Source organism: Monodon monoceros, unplaced genomic scaffold (assembly GCF_005190385.1).
Source record: "Monodon monoceros isolate NGI ecotype Baffin Bay Population unplaced genomic scaffold, NGI_Narwhal_1 Super_Scaffold_15, whole genome shotgun sequence".
Classification (NCBI taxonomy): Eukaryota; Metazoa; Chordata; class Mammalia; order Artiodactyla; family Monodontidae; genus Monodon; species Monodon monoceros.
Window position 1 is genome coordinate 58,570,291 of NW_021703771.1, and position 18,433 is coordinate 58,588,723.

The 18,433-nt window shown below is 35.2% G+C and overlaps 1 protein-coding gene across 1 annotated transcript in view; it reads right to left on the reverse strand.

Moving 5' to 3' along the window:
- Positions 1-18,433, reverse strand: part of MOXD1 (monooxygenase DBH like 1) — an 81,008-nt gene that overhangs the window by 39,589 nt on the left and 22,986 nt on the right. The window contains exons 2-4 of the mRNA XM_029224211.1: positions 17,513-17,659; positions 15,706-15,873; positions 15,487-15,570 (exon numbers count right to left, since the gene is read on the reverse strand). Coding sequence (XP_029080044.1) covers positions 15,487-15,570; positions 15,706-15,873; positions 17,513-17,659 — 399 coding nt within the window. The remainder of the gene's footprint in view (positions 1-15,486; positions 15,571-15,705; positions 15,874-17,512; positions 17,660-18,433) is intronic.

Sequence of the window (18,433 nt, forward strand, 5' to 3'; positions counted from 1 at the left end):
TTTGAAATCAAAGTAGGACCCTCATATTGGAATTAAAGGCTTATAAGAAGAAACACCAGAGAGTTTGCTTTCTCTCTTTCTTTCTTCCTGTGCTTGCACAAAGAAGAGGTATATGGGCACACAGTGAGATGGCAGCTGCCTACAAGCGAAAAGAAGAAGTCTGGGAATGAAACCCACATTACTGGCACCTTGATCTTGGATTTCCTAGCCTCCAGAGCTATGAGAAATAAATTTCTGTTGTTTTTCAGTTTTCTATCACACATCTATATGAATAGCTTAAAATTAAAGGGCTGGCAAGATGTGAAGTAACTGGAATTCTAATAGACTGCTGATGGGAATATAAAATGGTACCACTACCTTGAAAAGCTATTTGGCTACTTCCTAAATAATTAAACATACACACCATGTAGTCCAGCTATTCCACTACTAGATATGTATCCAAGAGTAATAAAAACATATGTCCATACGAAGACTTGTAAAAGAGTGTTCGTAGTAGCTTTATATGTGATAGCTAATCCCAGTGTGGTTTTAATTTGCACTTCCTTAATGAGTAACGATGTTGAGCAGTGTCTCAAGACACTGGACATCAATTATACCTCAGCAAACCTGTTAAAAATCACACCATGCAACACCGCTATACTCCCTCTAGAATGGCTAAAAATGGAAAGCACTGGTAATATCAAGTATTTACAAGGATACAGAGCAACTAGAACCATTGCACACTTTGAAAAACTGTCCTGTATCTAGGTTGAAACTGTATTCTTGGGGCAAGAGTAATGGTATGCCAATCCCAAGGGCAGACATCAAATGGCCTTATAGTTTCTACCTTCTTGTTTGGAGCATTGCCACCATCTTTGAACAAGCTCAATCTAGACGTCTGGAGAACATGCTACTATAAAGGAGAGCCCACTTCCCAGCTGAGGACGCCTAGACCAGCCTACAAAGAGCTGACTCCCAACCACATGCGACAGCCCAGCCACCATTAAAGAACCGCCTACACCACCCAAGCTGGTTACAGACCTATGAGTAAGCAAAGCAATAAACAGAAGAACACTTGCCAGCTGATCTGTAAACTATAATAAATGTGTATTTATTTAAAGCCTTTGAATTTCGGGGTGGTTTGGGACACAGCAATAGCTTACTGAGACAAACAAATAAAAAATCTGGAATGTACAGACAAACGCTATATCACACAAAGATGAAAATGAACACATGATTTTCTACATGCAAAAGCGTGGCTACTCACACAGCATGTTGAGGAAAAGAAGGCAGACACAAAAGAGTCTGAATATCTGATTCTCTCTGCATGAAGTTCAAAACAGGCAAAATTAATAAACAATGACTGAAGTCGGAATAGTGGTTATGTCTGGAGAGAAACAGTACCTGGAAGGGATCTCAAGGGCCACTTCCAGGGGAGTGGTCATGTTCTGATTTCTGGATCTTGACTCTGATTCCATGAGTCAGTTCACCTTCTGAAAATCCAGTGAGTCATATACTAGTGTTTGTACACTTTTATATATCTAATTCAGTAAAAGGATTTTTTAAAAAGGAATCGGTAAGGAATTGAACAGCAAATTCACCAAAGAGGTAATATAAATAAAAAGAGCATCAGTCTCTCACTGAAAAAAGCAAGTTAAAGCACTCATAAATACTAGTTTTCATCCATTAGTAGGCAATGAACTTAAAAGACTGAAATATATTCAGTACTTGAGAGGGAATGAGGAAATATCGGCACATTGCTAGTGTGTAAACTTTAGAAAGTAATCTAATGAATAAATTAAAATTTGTAATGCAGATAACCTTTATTCAAGGTTAAAGTTTATGAATCTATAAATTCATTTATTTAATCTACAAACTAATCTATAAAGTAGTTAAAATCTATAACTATTTAATCTATAAACTAATATACAAACTCATTCATTTATGAATCTATCCTATAGAAATGAAATCACTAATACATAAGCATATACTTACAAGAATATTTATTGAAGCACTGTTCATAGCAGCAAAAAAAATTTTAATCACCTTGAATGCACATCAATTGTGGATCGCTGCAAGAATTGTGGTTTATACGTAATAGGGAACTTAATTATATAAATATTAAAGTGTATGTATTATTATAGTTTGACCTGCAGTGATTAAGGGTGGTAATTTGAAAAAGAAAATTTCAAAGTAATATATATATATATGTATAGTGATCCTACTTACGTTTCAAAAAAGAAGGGATATTAACTCAATAAAACCCTATATAATTCTGTCATTTTTTCCTTGAGCATAAAGTTATAGAAATTAACAAATAAGTCTGTTAACATTGGTTACCCCAGAGAAGTGGAATTTGCAAGAAGGGGGACACTGCTATTGTTTCTTTTATACAGTTCACTTTTTTCTTGTTGTAACAAGTTTTCATTACATTGCAAATGAAATATGTACACACGTTAGAAAATACTTTTTTTAAAAACTCCCAGCATTTAAATTAAAAATAAGAACATCTAGTCACTTCATTAAATGCAGTTTTCAAATTTTATATCCAATCAGCACAGGTAGACACAAACATTATACAAAATAGACCCCAAAAAAGAAGAGAAAACTAAAGCATTCTCTTGAGAAACAGTGCACAGAACAAACTCCTTAATCTTTCAACTAATGAGGGATAAAATTTCAACAGTTGTGATCTCTTTTCAAGATTGTTAAAGGTCAGTCCAGGAGGACATCATACCATATACAAATTTCATATGATTATTAATTCAAGCTGAAGAAGAAATAAAGTAGTCTTTAAAATATCTTTTAGCACTTGGAACAAATACACTTTGAAATAAAGTGACCAACCCAAAACTCCATTGGAATTATTTGCTATATGAGTGGAAAATATTACTCAGAGTACTGACATTTCCTGTTTATCATTTAAAAAAAGAACTTAGTTCTCTAACCTTGTAAATCTAATTCAGTTGTGAATCCTACAACTTCTTGCAATGAGAGCTTGCCTTACATAACAAATAAGATACGTTTGGCAGGCTAGTTCTTAGAGGAACCAAGCTTTATCTAAAAAGTGAATATAGAAACAAAAAGCAAAGATAGTAGAAAGAGTGAACGGCAAATTATAAAGAGCTAATATACCATATGAAATCCAGTTGGATGTAAATATATTTCAATGTTTCCCTCTTTTTAATGTCTCAGAAAAGTCAATGAAATCAAAGTGAGTTTCACAACTGCTCTAAATTACTGGATAGTTACATTTAAGTAATTTAGAGCTTTTCCAAAAGCTCTAAAAATTCTTTCATTAGAGATTATTAAAAGATGACCGAGTAGAAAGGGATATAACTCTTGGGTATATTTTTTACCTTAAAATTGTTTTGTATTTCATATACTGAAGACACAGATAAATAACAGCAATTTGGGATTTATGACCTAAATTTGAATCACAGTTTCAATTAATTAATTGGATGAGGAAGGCAGTTTTGTTTTTCATGAGACTTCATTTTCTGCAACCAGGAAATAAATGATGACAAAAGCAAACAGAAGGTTTAGAGTGTCAGAGTAAAATATAAGTATATCATATGCCTTTAGAGCAGATGCTCTACAAGCATTTTCAAACAATCTGTGAATAGGTAGTGTCTCCATTTTGCCAATGAGGAAAGTGACATCCAGAGATGTTTAAGTTACCCAAGGTCACACAAGTGGCAAATGGGAGAGCCAGGATTTGAAACCAGCTCTAAGGGACCATGAAAACAAGGTCCTCGATACTTAGGTTCATGTAAGTTCAATAACTTGGGTAAGCTCCCACTGCTAGACTACAGGAATATGTTTTATAATATTAAATCCTCTGTGACATTCGGAAAGTCATCTAATTCTTCTGAGCCTCAGTTTCCTCATCTGCAAAATGACATAAGTAGTAAGTAAAGCACAGGGCCTGGTACCTAAAGAACAATCAACAAACATTTGTTTTTGAAAACTCAATATTCTTAAAGCACTTTCAGAGTAATCTTGAGAAGACAGGGATTATTACTTCCATTTTGCAGATGGGTATATACTGATACCAAGATCATAAAAGGTAAGAGGGGCATATTCAATAACAGACCATGGTATTTACCGCTGTGACGAAACTGTGTTCAGTTTCCATTCAAAAGGACTAATTTGCCTTGAAGTCATGAAGTTAAAATCGGCTATTATGGAGAAAATATCCAATTTCATTAATAAAGATAAATTTGGAAAGTCTATGGAATATTTTAATAATTATGAGAAACATTCATCTTTGGAGGGTGGTTTTAAAGAAATATTTTTTCAAAGCTCAGGCAATAAATAAATAAACTATCTCTTGAGATCTTCTAGGTCCATGATTCAACAAAATGAACAGCTAAGTGATACAAACCTCTTGTATAAAGAAGCCCACACACATTACATACTTGTAAACTACTGAGAAAACTCGACTGATGTTGACAATGCGAATGGATGTCCAACAAACTCAATAGTCAAGTCACCCTACAGTGACTGGAGCTCTAGGGAAGACCTCTCACTTCTATAAGAACTGAAAGGCCATCACTCTCTTCTGAGGAACTGTCTGCAGCTTTTCTTTAAAGAACTAAATGGTTATATGCATATGTGTGCAATTAAGAGGTAGCCTTGGTTTCTATTTTAGAGTGTATGATGCAACTTGCCAGAGTTCTAACATTAAGTAAAACTATAAGTTCATGACTGGGGAAAAGCTACACAACGGTATCATTCAAGATAAAATCAGTGACCCCATTTAGGTAGTGAAGGCCACAGTCTACAGTCCCTTTCAATATTTGACACTAGGGGCTTTGGCGTAGTATGCCCAAGGCATTCTCTGATCAAAAAATGCAGTTACCCTGACAACAAGTAACTGCAGGGATTCTGCATTCTAATCTGACATGACTATGAATTTAAAGTTCAGCCAGCCGCTGCTGGTTAGCTCTAGCACAGGCAGATGTTGGCTGGAGCATCAAGGATTCTTTGAGACATTTCTTCCTCAGGGAAAAGTATATGAACAGGTGAATTATCAGCCATGAGTAAGTTATGTAACTTCTCTAGGCTTCAGTTTCCTAAAATGAGGATAATACTACTACCTACTTTCCTAGAGTTTTTTTTATGAGGATTGATGACTCACAGAATGTACAGTGTTCTCAGTAAATGTTGTCTTTCATCTCGTTTTATGTTGGCGCTGAAGCACATAAACAGGGAGGTTGCCTCCTGGTCATCCTCGCCACACCTGGATCCTTACCTAAGATCCATCTGGTTGTACTTTCCCCCAAATGATTCTTTCCATACAGCATGGGACTGTGCCCAAAACTTTACTGCTCTCTCCCTTCTTTTTGCCTCAGCTGCCTGTACTTTGTAGTTTGACACGATGTTCGCTTGCCGGCTCTGCGGTTTCTCTGTTATGCATGTGTGCATCTCTCCTCCCCATCTAGGTTGGAAGGTCATTGGGGTGAAAGGTTATGTCTTATATTGCCTTGTATCTGACAAAAGACATAGAATTTTCTGAAGTGGACACTCATTAGACACTCATTGATTCTTCTTTGCGATTTAGGGGATAGTATGAAGGTATATTTCTAGCTGACTAAGCATATTGTGTATTAAGTACACGTCTGATTTCTGAAACATATCACAAAGTGGCTCTCCTACATCCTCAGGACTTCTCACGCCAAGCTAAAAGGCTGAAAGGCTCTAGCTCTTATGTACTCAATAACAGTTATTTACATGGTCTGACCATTAGTCAATATTTAAGATTCCACACAGAGCAATTCAGTGGGATTTCAGTGATGAAAAGATGTCTCTTTGTTGGTAATGGAATGCATTCAAAAGTCAGGAAGGTGGTCTTCCATATACAGCTTCTAAAATGGATCCGTTACATTATAAGCATTAATGTATAGAGTTAACTTCAAGGTGTACATTTCCCTAGAACATAAGTCTTTTTTCCTTCGTAGAAGAAAGTATCCCATATATCTGAATTAGTTCATGTTGAAATTTTATAATGAATGTCAGCTGTGGCTCCAGGAAACAGCTGGTGTTTTCGCCTCTCCACTTCCACAAAAAATGTGCAATGCATCAGGAATAAACTATCTCAAAACCATAAATTGCTCAAATCTTCATGTGCAGACAACTAACAGTGCGTTTCAATAGTAGATGTTTGACGCATGTTCAATTTTTACAACATTTGTTGAATAAGACAGTGTATTACTATGAAAATATGCACCGATGCTATGCAATATGAAGAGCATTTTACTAGGTGCTATAAAATATAATTTAAGTATGGTCTCCTGGGAAATTTTAATATATATAAAACAGTGATTCTCAACCACAGAGTTCATATCAAGATCACTTAAGGAACTTTTCCAAATGACAGCAACAACTACCACTAACGTAAGGGCCTGGACTTCATCCTAAAGATTCTATCCACATGGTTCTAATGTGTACCCTAGGTTAGGAGTCAAGAAAGATATAATTATTCAATGAAGCAAGACTCAGCCATAACTTTTTTGATATGTGAATGTAATATTCTTCTTCATAAAATAGATATATTTTTAAACTCTTAGGTATAATCTGAATTTTTGATGTAGAAATACATTCATTTTAAATGCACTGAGAGGCTTGATATTTTAAAGAACACAACTGTGCAGCCTTATAAACTTGAATAGTAAATAACTGATTTATTTAAACTAAGTTTCTACCACATATATACTTTTCTCTACTAATTACTAAAAGCTCCATTCATAAAAACTATAAGAAATTTCAGTGTTGCATTAAAAAGGAAATAATGGATGTCATCCTGTTTTGAAAAGTATAGAATTTTTTACATTGAAAATAGACATCAAAATAAAATTGGCATGTTATATCCCATGAGAACACACACACACACACACACACACACACACACACACACAAATTATCTTCATTCCTTTTATAATTTTTAGTATAACTTTTTATTACAGTTTATTTTATATATTGTATGAATGTGTCGATTTATTTTATACATTTCCAGTTTTATCAATTTCAATATTTCACTAAAGTCATAGAATTTTAAGGGTTAAAGATCACTTAGAACAACCTCTTGGTTATACAGATTTATAGTCTTTGAACTGTGTTTTTAACATGAATTCAATCTCTTGAGAAGCACTGTGGTGCAGCCACATGAATGATCAGATGACCAATGGTTACTGCAGGATTAGAACCCACACTCAGTCTGGTTCTTAGGCCACTCGGAGATATCAACACTTCAAGACCTCTCTCCAACAACATGGCTCTTCTCATTTTTAGGGTACTTTTCTCTAGGCACTTTACCATACATTTAACTTCCAAATGGAAATGTTAGTATTTTTTCTCACATTGCCAGTGAAGGGCAATAAAATAGGTCATTGCCATTACTTTCACTTAACTCCAAAGAGGGCTGTAACTCAGCTTATAGAGAAGGCTACGGGCTTGTTTCCAATGATCCTTATGCTACAAGACATGCCCAATCAGATTAGCAAGCTACCTTCTTTCCACTGAAGTTCCTGTCTCCCTAACATCATCTCTGAGATCTAACGTTCCGTGCCCTTTTGTATCCATATGCATAATCCTTCACCTAATCAGCCTAAATCGAATTGTATTTAAATGACTTCCTAAATCACAAATGAAACTTTATAGGTGTCATCTCTTGTTCGTGAGCAGTTCCAATGCCGAAGGGTGAAAACAGTAGGCCTCTGTGTACTCAAATGCCATCCAACCGGGTCTAAGTCAGTTCCCAGGATCTTTATACTGATATTTCTGGAAGGTTCCAGTGGGATCTGCTCACGTAGCCCTCTGTCTATGCACTGATGCTATAGGACATAAAAGTAGCCTGGGTACTGAGTAACTTATTCACATTATGCTTCCTTGATATATATCACCTAGAAAAATCCTAAGTCCTGGGCTAGTAGTATTGTAGAGAGAAAGATCCACTAGTTTTGCTATGAAGATCTGTGTTCAATCTTGGCTCTGCCTCACAGAATTTGTGCAATGTTAAGCAAGTTACTCATGCCTGCCATGCCTCTCACTGCGTTCATCTGGAAAGTGGTGGTAATTCAACTTACCTCAAGGGAGGCTGTGAAAAATTCAACAAGATAATGTATTTAAAGTAGCAAAAACATAGGTAAGTATTTTGCTTACATACTTACCTTTATGTAAGTAAAAGTCATTCATATCTTAATATTACCATACTTCTTAATCCTATAGTGCCATCAACATCTAGAATCCAACCTAAACATCTTAGTACTCTTTCAATAGAAGTGCTGTTAATTATTTACCAATTTTTATAGCCAATAATTATCAACAGATGGGCTAATGCTTTTCAATTTTGTCATCCAACCTTTTGAACTACTTAAAAAAAATAGATGTACTAGATTGGGGGCAGAGTTGGGTGGTAGAAGAGCAACAAAGAAGAATAACTATCTTTTAATGTCGGCTGAAGATTACTTAAGGCCATAGAGTGGAAGGCTAATGGGTGACCTAAGAATGTGAAAGAATATTTCCCAGAGGTTAGTCACCAGCTGGTTTTTATCCTTACTTAGCTAGAACAGGAGGAAATTAGCTTAAATTTCCTTCGGTTTAGAATAATGGAAACAAGCTATGAAATCTAATTCCCAGGGAATCTTTTCGTCAAAATAAAATAGAGACTTACTGCCTACCGTGGTTTCAGTGCAGTCCTGACTTTAAGTATGAGAAAATACTAGATGAATTTATAGTCATCCATCTCTATAATCCCCATCAAGAGAAGAAAACAAGCAATTATGAGCCGATTATGCAACAGGTGTCTTCACTTGTAACCATTTCATCTTCACTGGAAATTGTTTTCCCTACCTTACAAGGGAAGATGCACACTGAGAGTTTAGTTTGCCCAGAGTCATCGAGCTAATGAAAAGCAGAGTTAGAACACAACCCCTACCTGTCTCTAGAGTCCATCCTGTGCGCTGTGCCAACCTATAAGCCTTCCTCACCCTGGCACTCTTGATTCTATCCTTATTTTAAAAGGACATTATTCCCAAGATTTAGAGTTATTTAGTTGTTTGTCTGTTTATTTAGAGTTATTTTATTTGGATTATATCCAAGATTTAGAGGTACCTGAAAACCAATGTAAATTGGGAATATAGCTAGTACTTATTGAGCTATCTAATATATGCCAAACATATAAGAACTCTACAGATATTATCTCATTTGATAACGACAGTTACCATTTGAGACGGGTACTATTGTTATCCCCATTTACAGACGGAAACCTAAGCCTCAGAATGTATGCTAAGAGAGCCTATGACCGAGGGACTAAAGGAGACTTTTAACTTCAAGAAGGAGGGCTTTTAACTTTAAGGGAGGCAGTGGGGTCCTAAGCACTGTCACCCTGGCATGCCCAGGGATAGTGAGAATGAAGTGTATCAGGAAGTCACACCACAGGGCATCCAAACCCCAGCACAGATTTCACTTTTAGTTTTCAGCAAGTCGTAGATATTTAGAAGTAAAAAAGAGCCAATTGAAATCATCTGGTCCAATCCATTTATCTTACAGACAAGGAATTTGAGGATCATGGTGAGGTTAAGCACTTTCTCTAGGGTCAGAAAGCTAATTAGAGACAGAGTTAGCAATAAATCACTTCCATGAAAAGACATGCTTTCAAAGTGAATTCAATTACCTCCACTTTCAAGTGGCTATTAAGAACACCCATGTAGCTCGACAATCTCCAATGTTTCCGTGAAGTCAGTATAACCCACGAGGATCTAGAAAGAACTTGGCAGTACTGAACAATCTAAGTCAGCAATTTTTTAAATGTGCTAATTTGAGTCAACTCATTATTGCTAGGGGCGGTGCTCTTACCAACTTCTCTTCTGTTCAAAGTTATAGTTTTAGCCACAGTAAATGCCCAAGTAATTTCGTCTCTTCTCTGGTAGATAAAAGCTGTACAACATTTCAGATATTCTTAGATATACTTGGACATAAGGGTAAAATTATTTTGGTATTTTGGTATTTACAAATTTTGGATGACAAATTCCCAAAGAAGAAGATTCTTATGTTTTTACAGCATGATTTTTTTCTAGAAGGTCAAAAATCATCTGTTTTGTCAATCAGTGATGAAATCCACAGGTGCCAGTGGTCATGCATTGGTATTAAGAATTTAATAACCACATATAGTGTTGCAAAGTATTTAAAAGGAATGGAAAGTATTTTTACGTGAAGCATACTTTGAAAGCTAATTTCTTTCAACATACTAAATAGATCTATCTGAAGAGCTAAAGTTTGCCTTTAGGAAATATGGTTGAATTAGGAAAAGATAAAAGGGAAATATCAGGAAACCCAGAAAAGTACTATAGAGTTGGACTGAAAATGGGTGAAAATACAAACAACTGTTCAGTCAACAATCAATAACAAACACCTACTAGTCTGCCACAGAGTAAGGTGAAACACACAATGAAAGAATGAGAACTAAAGCATGGAGTCTGTGAAAATGCATCGTGATGACAAACCAAAATGCTATTTCCACCGGTGGCAAAAGATCACATGAACGAAAATATATTTTGAAATATCATTTCAGGGAAAAAAGGAAGACACACTGACTGGGAAGAGATCATTCTAATAGTTGTCAAATCATGTAGTTTGACACTGAGAATTTCCAAGTTTTACTAAATTTAATCCTGAAGTCTTACACATTTTCAGAAATAGAAACCCACTATCACACTTGACGTTTCAGAATGTGTTAATGCTAAATTTCTCCAGTTGATGGCGTCTTTCTATTTCAAAAAGAAAAAGGAATGAACATAATGGGGAAACTGGACGGCAGTGTTCATTTAATTTAGTATATAAAGTCAAACGTTCATGCTGTGTGTCTAGCATAGGAAAATCAATTTTTGAGTGACTATTTCATGGCTATACAGTACTCTGGCTTCAAGGACATTTCATGGTTATTCAGTGTCAATTGTGCTTAGATTTTCTTATCCTAGGAAACATTCCCCAAATTAAATCACTCAGATTTATGAATGCCAGCAAAGGAAAAGAACAGCGGCATCTAATTTCATGGCAAGAAAGATGTTCTGTCCAGTAACAAGTATAAAGCACAGCATTTCAATTCTTGTGTAGATTGCTGAAGAGGAGAACGATGAGTGTTTTTTTCATGCAACTTCACGTTTCTCCTGAGCAGAGAGTTCTCAAGGTGGCCTTCCTAAATGAAATGAGCAACAATCTCTGTTTTATTTGGAACTCTGACTGTGTAGAAAGGGTTGGCTGTTTTGGAATCCCTCAGAAACCCAGAAACCTAACAAGATGTTTAACAGATTAGCAACTGTGTATCACTAGTGATCAACATAATTTTATTTAGTTACTTTATTTAACAAATACTATGTGCCAGGCCCTGTTCTAAATTACAGATATTAAATGCTTTTGATTCATTTAGTGGTCATAAAAACCCTATTAGGTGAGAACTATTATACCCATTTTTCCAGATGAGGAAACTGAAGTACAGGACAGTAAATTCTTTGCCCATGATCACACAACTAGTAAAAGTAATCCTCTCTTAAAACTCAGCAACAGTCAACCTTCTAGCATGATGCTTGTCCTTTTCTGGGCCTTCACACAAAATAGTAGTTTTCAGTGAAAAGTCATTCAGAGAGCAAAACTGAAAATAAATGGACTGATAAGAGTAGTTGAATTTATTAAGACTCTTCTGTGTTAGATACTGTACTAAGTGCTAATAAAATTTTTTTTAAACCTGCTATTTAATCTTTAGTCTAAACAATCCCATCAGGAAAGTATCATTCCCATGTAAAACTGAGTTGTACGTGATTAATAACTTTCCTGCTGTTCAGTGACTAATAGAAAGAAGGGGTTCAACCCTGGCCCATCAAAGCCTAGAACCCGCCTACTGCCTCCCTATTAGGGAGTCATCTCTTTTAAGGGGAGATGACTAAGGATGGTGATTCAACCTGGCTGTTTTTCTTTTTCCTCCTCTTTAACATAATAAGCCATCAACAACTATTGATTAAATTGATTAAGACACATCAGATTTAAACAGATGAATTAGAAGTTTAGTTCATCTATGGGGAAAATCCCCTGACACTAAAAGCTCCTCAAGAAAAATAAAAAGTGTGTTAAACCAACTGACAGCCCCAGCTTCTAGCAGAGTATATCCAAGCATTACTATAAGTTGGGATAATGATATTATATTGACTAAAGAGAGTGGAAAGAATCACTTTCTCTAAAAATTTTAAATTTGGGGTAATATCACATATTTGGCAAAGCTCAAATAGGGTCATGCTTAAATATGAGGAGATGGGCTGGAGGGTGGGTCTCAAGAGGGACTCACAGAGATGATCTCATATGAGAAGTGTGGTTTTAATATAATTTACCAAGAATTTTCTTTTTCACAATCTCCATATCTGTCATCTGACAACATCAACATTTTCAAGTCATAATTTTAGACATTTTTTGCAAGCATCAAAATACAAATCAATAAACTGGAGTCACAAGTAAATTGGAACGACCAATAATTTATATCATAATCCCACCCTTCCTATGGATAAAATTATTTATCTCTGTTATAATTTTAGAAATTATTTACCTTATTATTTTTTACTTTAGTAGTAAATCATTTTTATCATTATATGATTAAAATTTAAGCTGTAATTAGTATTTTGAATTTTAGTCATTTCTATTAAATGTATTCATTGATCAAATCACCGATATATTTTATTTACCTGCTTAGTTTTATAGTTATTACAACTACTAAATGTACACTAGGCAATACTATCAATGTTTAAACTTCAATTATAAACATTTGCTTTGAAATAGAGTCCAGAGAATACAACTGATTTCTCATAATACTAGTGTAATCAATATGTTCTTAAAACTCATTGCAAATGACACACAACATAATACAATATAAAAGCAATGTTCTTTTTTCTGAGAAAGCACTTTTTGTTTGTATCAGAGAAGGACTGAGGCTTTTTCATGCAGCCAATGTGTGGGATATAAAATAAGGAATAAGGAGAAGCAGTTAGCCAATGGATTTTTGAAATATAGGAGTCTTTGGTTCTATGAAAAGAAGATACACTTTTCTTAAATTATTAGAAACCATCTCTGCTAAGGAAAAGAGAATGGAAATTAGATAACTTCTTAAGGTAAATTAGAAATCTATGAATTCTACTTTAAATATTTATTAAAATTTCATTGTAAACTGCAAATTAAAACCGTTTTTGAAAGACTATCTCAAAATTTATACAACCTAAATATTTTCAATTTATTTTCCCAATAGAGCTCTCTCTTGTTTTTGTGTTTGTTGTTTTTTGTATATTATCCTGTTTGAGTTCATTTGCGACTTAAATGTTTCATAATACTTAATGACTTAAAATATTTTAGGGATTACCAACAAGCTCAGGAATCTAGTCTATAAGTGGTATTCATGAGTAATAAGAGTTTAAAATTTTAGCTACCAACCCTCTGCCCTGCAACAACGAAAGTCTGTATAAGCCTTGCTCTCCAACCTGCCGCCCCTCCCTCAAATCCCCTCTTGTTCAGGGTAAAGAATTTTTGTCATCTTACAGATCTCCAACCACTGCAAAAAAACCCAAAGCAAAACAAAACAAAAAAAACTGCTCCAAAGCCTTTCCAGTCACTGAGATCCCTCTTGATACCTATGAAGACAGCAATGTGAACCCAAGAGTACTTAATTCCAAGCACACCCTTAGATAATAGATGCACACATATCTGAGTTTTACTATGATATGCTTGTGACGGGAAAGCTAGCTAAGACTTCTTGGATGAGGTACTAAGCAAATACCCTACATAGAGGGTCAGAACATATACTGCCATCCCTTAAGTGTAGACAACTGTTTTTATTTCATTCAACTTAATTATTAGCATTAATAAAAACAAGAATAAAAATGCATTCATGTAAGTGGTTAAGGACTTTACATCCTATCAATTAACATTTGCTGAAAAATGAATCAAGGACCTGGTTTGTGAAACATTTGCTTAACCTATAGTTTTACATTTGACCCTTAAGCCAGGTTCCAGTTAAATTTACTGCAAATGACACATAGTAATATATGACACACAGTATGTATAAATATACCATTCTCTTTTCTGAGAAAGACTTTTCATTGGTTTAAGGGAAGGACTCAGGCACTGTATTAAGTATGTAAGAATAGAATTTGCATTCCCCTTTCACATGCAAGAAATAGAAACTAACATTGCATGGAGGTGAATTGACTCATCCACAGTCACACTGTTGGTAAGTCTCCTGATTGTAAAAATATCCTACAAATATTTAGGACTACTTATTAATTCAATAAACATTTCCTCAACCTACCCCTCTTGCTTTCTCTAAGTAGTTATGAATCATTCTGTAAACAAAAGGCAGATCTGTGCCACTGGAGAAATACATTAGAAATTAACAGATTTAAATCACTTTATAGAATGTGCTCAGTGTTTCCATCTTTGCCAGAATGGTTTGAGGTTGGTAGGAAAAGTGGGACGAATAACCCTCCTTTACAGATGAGGAAATGGGGCCTGCAGCGCTACCCCAGAGTGACTTATCTGAGACCACATAGTTAAAGAGCCAACTTGCTATTTGAACCCTCATATTTCCCTCTAGATTTCAGAATCTAGAAGTTTCTCCCTTTCTCACATCCACACTACTTCATTACATAGTCTGGGGGAGGACAAAAAGTCGGCGATGTCTGGCCTTCTGAATGTCTGCAGTATTTTGTGTGCACTATTTAATTCTATCTTATTCTTTCTTGTGTCTTGGTCACGTCTCCTACAATCTCACTGTAGGTTCTTTGAAAGTATGAAACATATGTTCAGCCTCCGTGGAACTGCCCAAACAATTCCTAGCACAGAGCCAAGGACTTGTAAATTTTTAAAAATACTTGTTCAGTCACTAACTAGACACAAAAGTTTTGGGAGACCTATCCCTAGAGGAGGTGGGAGGGAATTAGATGCCACAGGCAAATTAGGCTTTATTTATTACCCCATTCGGTGTTTTACAACTCTGTAGAAATTCACTACAATTTTCTTGTTTTCCTGTTTTCAAAAATATACTGTAACAGTTATTTTTATGACAATATCCAGTATTTTCAATGAAGCAGGTATTCTCAAACAATATTGGGGAATGTGAACTTCCCAGATAGAATTTATTGATACATAAATACATTACTTTAAATTGCAATTCCAAATGTTGAATTGTTGCCTACGAAATAACCAGAGGTGTACAAATTCATCCCAAAACTTTAACCTTTAAACATATAAAATTAGGAGACAAAACACAAAATACTAGCTACAATCCAAGTTTCTCACTAAATTCAGTGACTTTTAGGACAGTGTGTGGGTCAGATAAGCCAGTTCCTTGTTCTCTAGGTAACTTTTAAATAACTGAAAATCACTTCTATAAATTTGATATTATTTTCATTTTAAGAACAACAATTTCTCCTCTGTTCATACAAACTAAGTTTAGCCTGTGAGTGAGTCACATACCTTTACTACATGATGCTTTTCCTGGAGCACAGGAATCTTAAACATTTGACACCAATATGTTGTACCTTTGTTTGGGATGGGGACCTGTCTTAAAAAAAAAGGAGAGGGGGACAAAAGTCACATTCTCTTGACATTCTATTAAAAACAATAATTTAAAAACCATTATGCATTTTCAATAAACCCATCCCTAGAACCATAAAAACCTGAAAAATTACTTACGTCCTGATTTACCAGGTCAAAGTATGGTACGGCTGTAGACAACACATTGGTTTTCTCAGGATTCAATAACCGCAGACTCTTGGTACCACGACTGGATTCGTGGTACTTAGGACCCGCTTCTCCCACATCTTCGTGGTGGTAGGCCCAGATCACCCTCACCGTGCTCTCCTGGTGATCAGACAGGGGCATGATTATGTCTCACGAGAGCACTTTCCTTACCATTGAATTGAGTTTAAAGAACTCTATTCAAAGCAGGATATAGAAGCTCAAAAAAGAGAATAATGACATTTGGAGTTATCAATATGGTCTCTCACATGAACTGTGTAAATCTGATTAAGTCATTAACAATCCAAATAGATGAGTTCCTTTTTGGAAGAAATCATCTCCCCCATGCAAGATTATGTGTTCCAAAATAGAATGAAGGACAACTGATTTAGTAGTTATGCTTTCATGCTTACGGCAACGGTAAATCATTGTCACGCTAAACCTCCAAACTAGCAAACTAGTAGTTACCAAGCAAATACTCTTGTTAAGCAGCAGGGGTTTGGGAAAATTACAACCTATTTTTATGCAATGGAACATTTTAGGGAAAACAAATAAATAAAATGAAAATTAAAATGACTTCCCAGGTCAGGATTTTTATTTTCACAATAGATTTTTCCCAGACACTAGCCCACTCACATGTATGAATTTACAGAAAGTGGAAATATAGCAGGAACTTCTGATTTTAGGTTTGTTTATTATCCTAGACTCTATCTATGGTCATTTTCTGAATCCTGGGAATTTCCTAGGGACTGGGGTATCCCAACTAGGGAAAGCACTGTCAAGTGAAGTCGGTTTCCATTTAGTAAATGAGAGATTGCCCAAAGGGCAGCGGGGCAGTGGGGAGGGTTTGCTGGGGTATAAACAGTTCAGTGCCCCCACAGATAAAGATGACTTTGCCAGATCTTTGTAATAAGAACTCTGAAAATAAATAATAAAACAAAAGCTATTTATTTTAAAAGCTATATTCTTTCTTAAGTCAAACAACTATAATTGTTACTCCAATTAAAGTATAATTGCACTGTATAGTACATAAAAAAGTGGCCCATGTCTTTGCATGTGTTTTTTTTCTTCCTCTTTTACCCTTTATGCTGAATGTTAATCAAATTTGCTTCAGATTTTTACATTCCCATTTTTAAAGCTTTGACTTAGCAAATAAAAACGATAATTTTGTTGGTCTATACAAAATGAAATTGATTCAAGAAATTCATGGAAACCTTCAAAGTACCACATGAATTTTAGATCCTCTAAATACCTAATTTGCATATGCACAAAGATGTTAATTTTTGCATGATGTCTGACAATAAGAAATCTTGTATAATATGTTGACAGGCAATTTTCAACAGTCTACTATTCATCTTGACTTTAGAAATTTACAAAAATGAATCAGTTACAATTCAGATGAATTACAGCCTAATATTCAGTATCATAATTCTCTCTTGTGTAATACAATTTTTCCAACCTTTATCTATTACCTATTTAAAAACTTTATAAAGAAGCTAAAACCTTTTATAGGTAAAAATCTCACACACTTTAAACAGCTCTTCAAAATTTTAGATTCACACAAAAATTGCCTTCATTGAAATTTATAGCCTTAGATTTTTTTGTGGCTTCTAAAGAGAATTCAAAAATATTCCAAAGAAGACTATGTGACTTTGTTGTTAACAGTTATTTTAAAATATTTGTTTCTTCTTATTCTGTAAAGTGTTTCCCAATTGTAAATGTACACTCTATTCATGCCTGCATTCACTGATAGACTCCTTACCGTTATACTCTTGTCATTTATGTCACATGTATGCAGTTCTCTGGTAAATTCAATTATTGTGTGTGTACTATTTTCCATGGCATATTCTAGGTGGTAATCTTGCTGAACATCTTTTTTCAATTCTCTATTTGCATTTGTAAAATAATCCTGTGGAAAATATGAAAAAGAAAAATTAGGATGTCCTAAATTCAGGGTGAAAATAATTTAGATTAAGAGTATACATATATCACCTTAAAAATTAATTCTCAGTTTGCTTATTACAAAACCCTGTATTTATAGTCATTTTTTAAGTCCTGGGAATTTCCAAGGGGCTGGAGTATGGGATACTCCGTAGTTGGGACTAGGGACAGTTCCCTAGGAAACTGGTCCATATTTTGAACTTCTGGCCCTTCCGGAAAAGGCAGTAATGGATTTATAGTATCACAGAGCATTGAAAGAGATGGAATGAATGAATATTCACAATTGCTGAGTACTTTTTCCTCATTCTGCAAGTGAAAAGAACTTCAACACTGTGAACTGGCTTGCTCCAAATGAAATAACTAGTTCATGGCAACACCAGGACCAGGGCCAGGGTCAGCACTTTTCCACTGTTATACCTTGTGGTGCTTCCCTTCTGCACTCCTAAAAGCAAGGAGACCCATCCTGAGATTATAGGTTGTTTTAGTAGGAGCTTTAATGGCGTATGTTTATTAAAATGAAATGCAGTGGGAAAATATGGAAAGAAATGACGCTAGTTGAATTACAAGATATTGAAAAGCTAGGGACGTTTTGTTTTGGTGGTTCAGCTATAATTTTCATACTAAGCTTGTTCAGTGGTGTAAGACCACTTCTGGGAGGCAGACAGATGCGTCGGAGAGGGCGTGGGCTTTGAGACCGAACGACTAGGGTCTGTAAGACCACTTCTGGGAGGCAGACAGATGC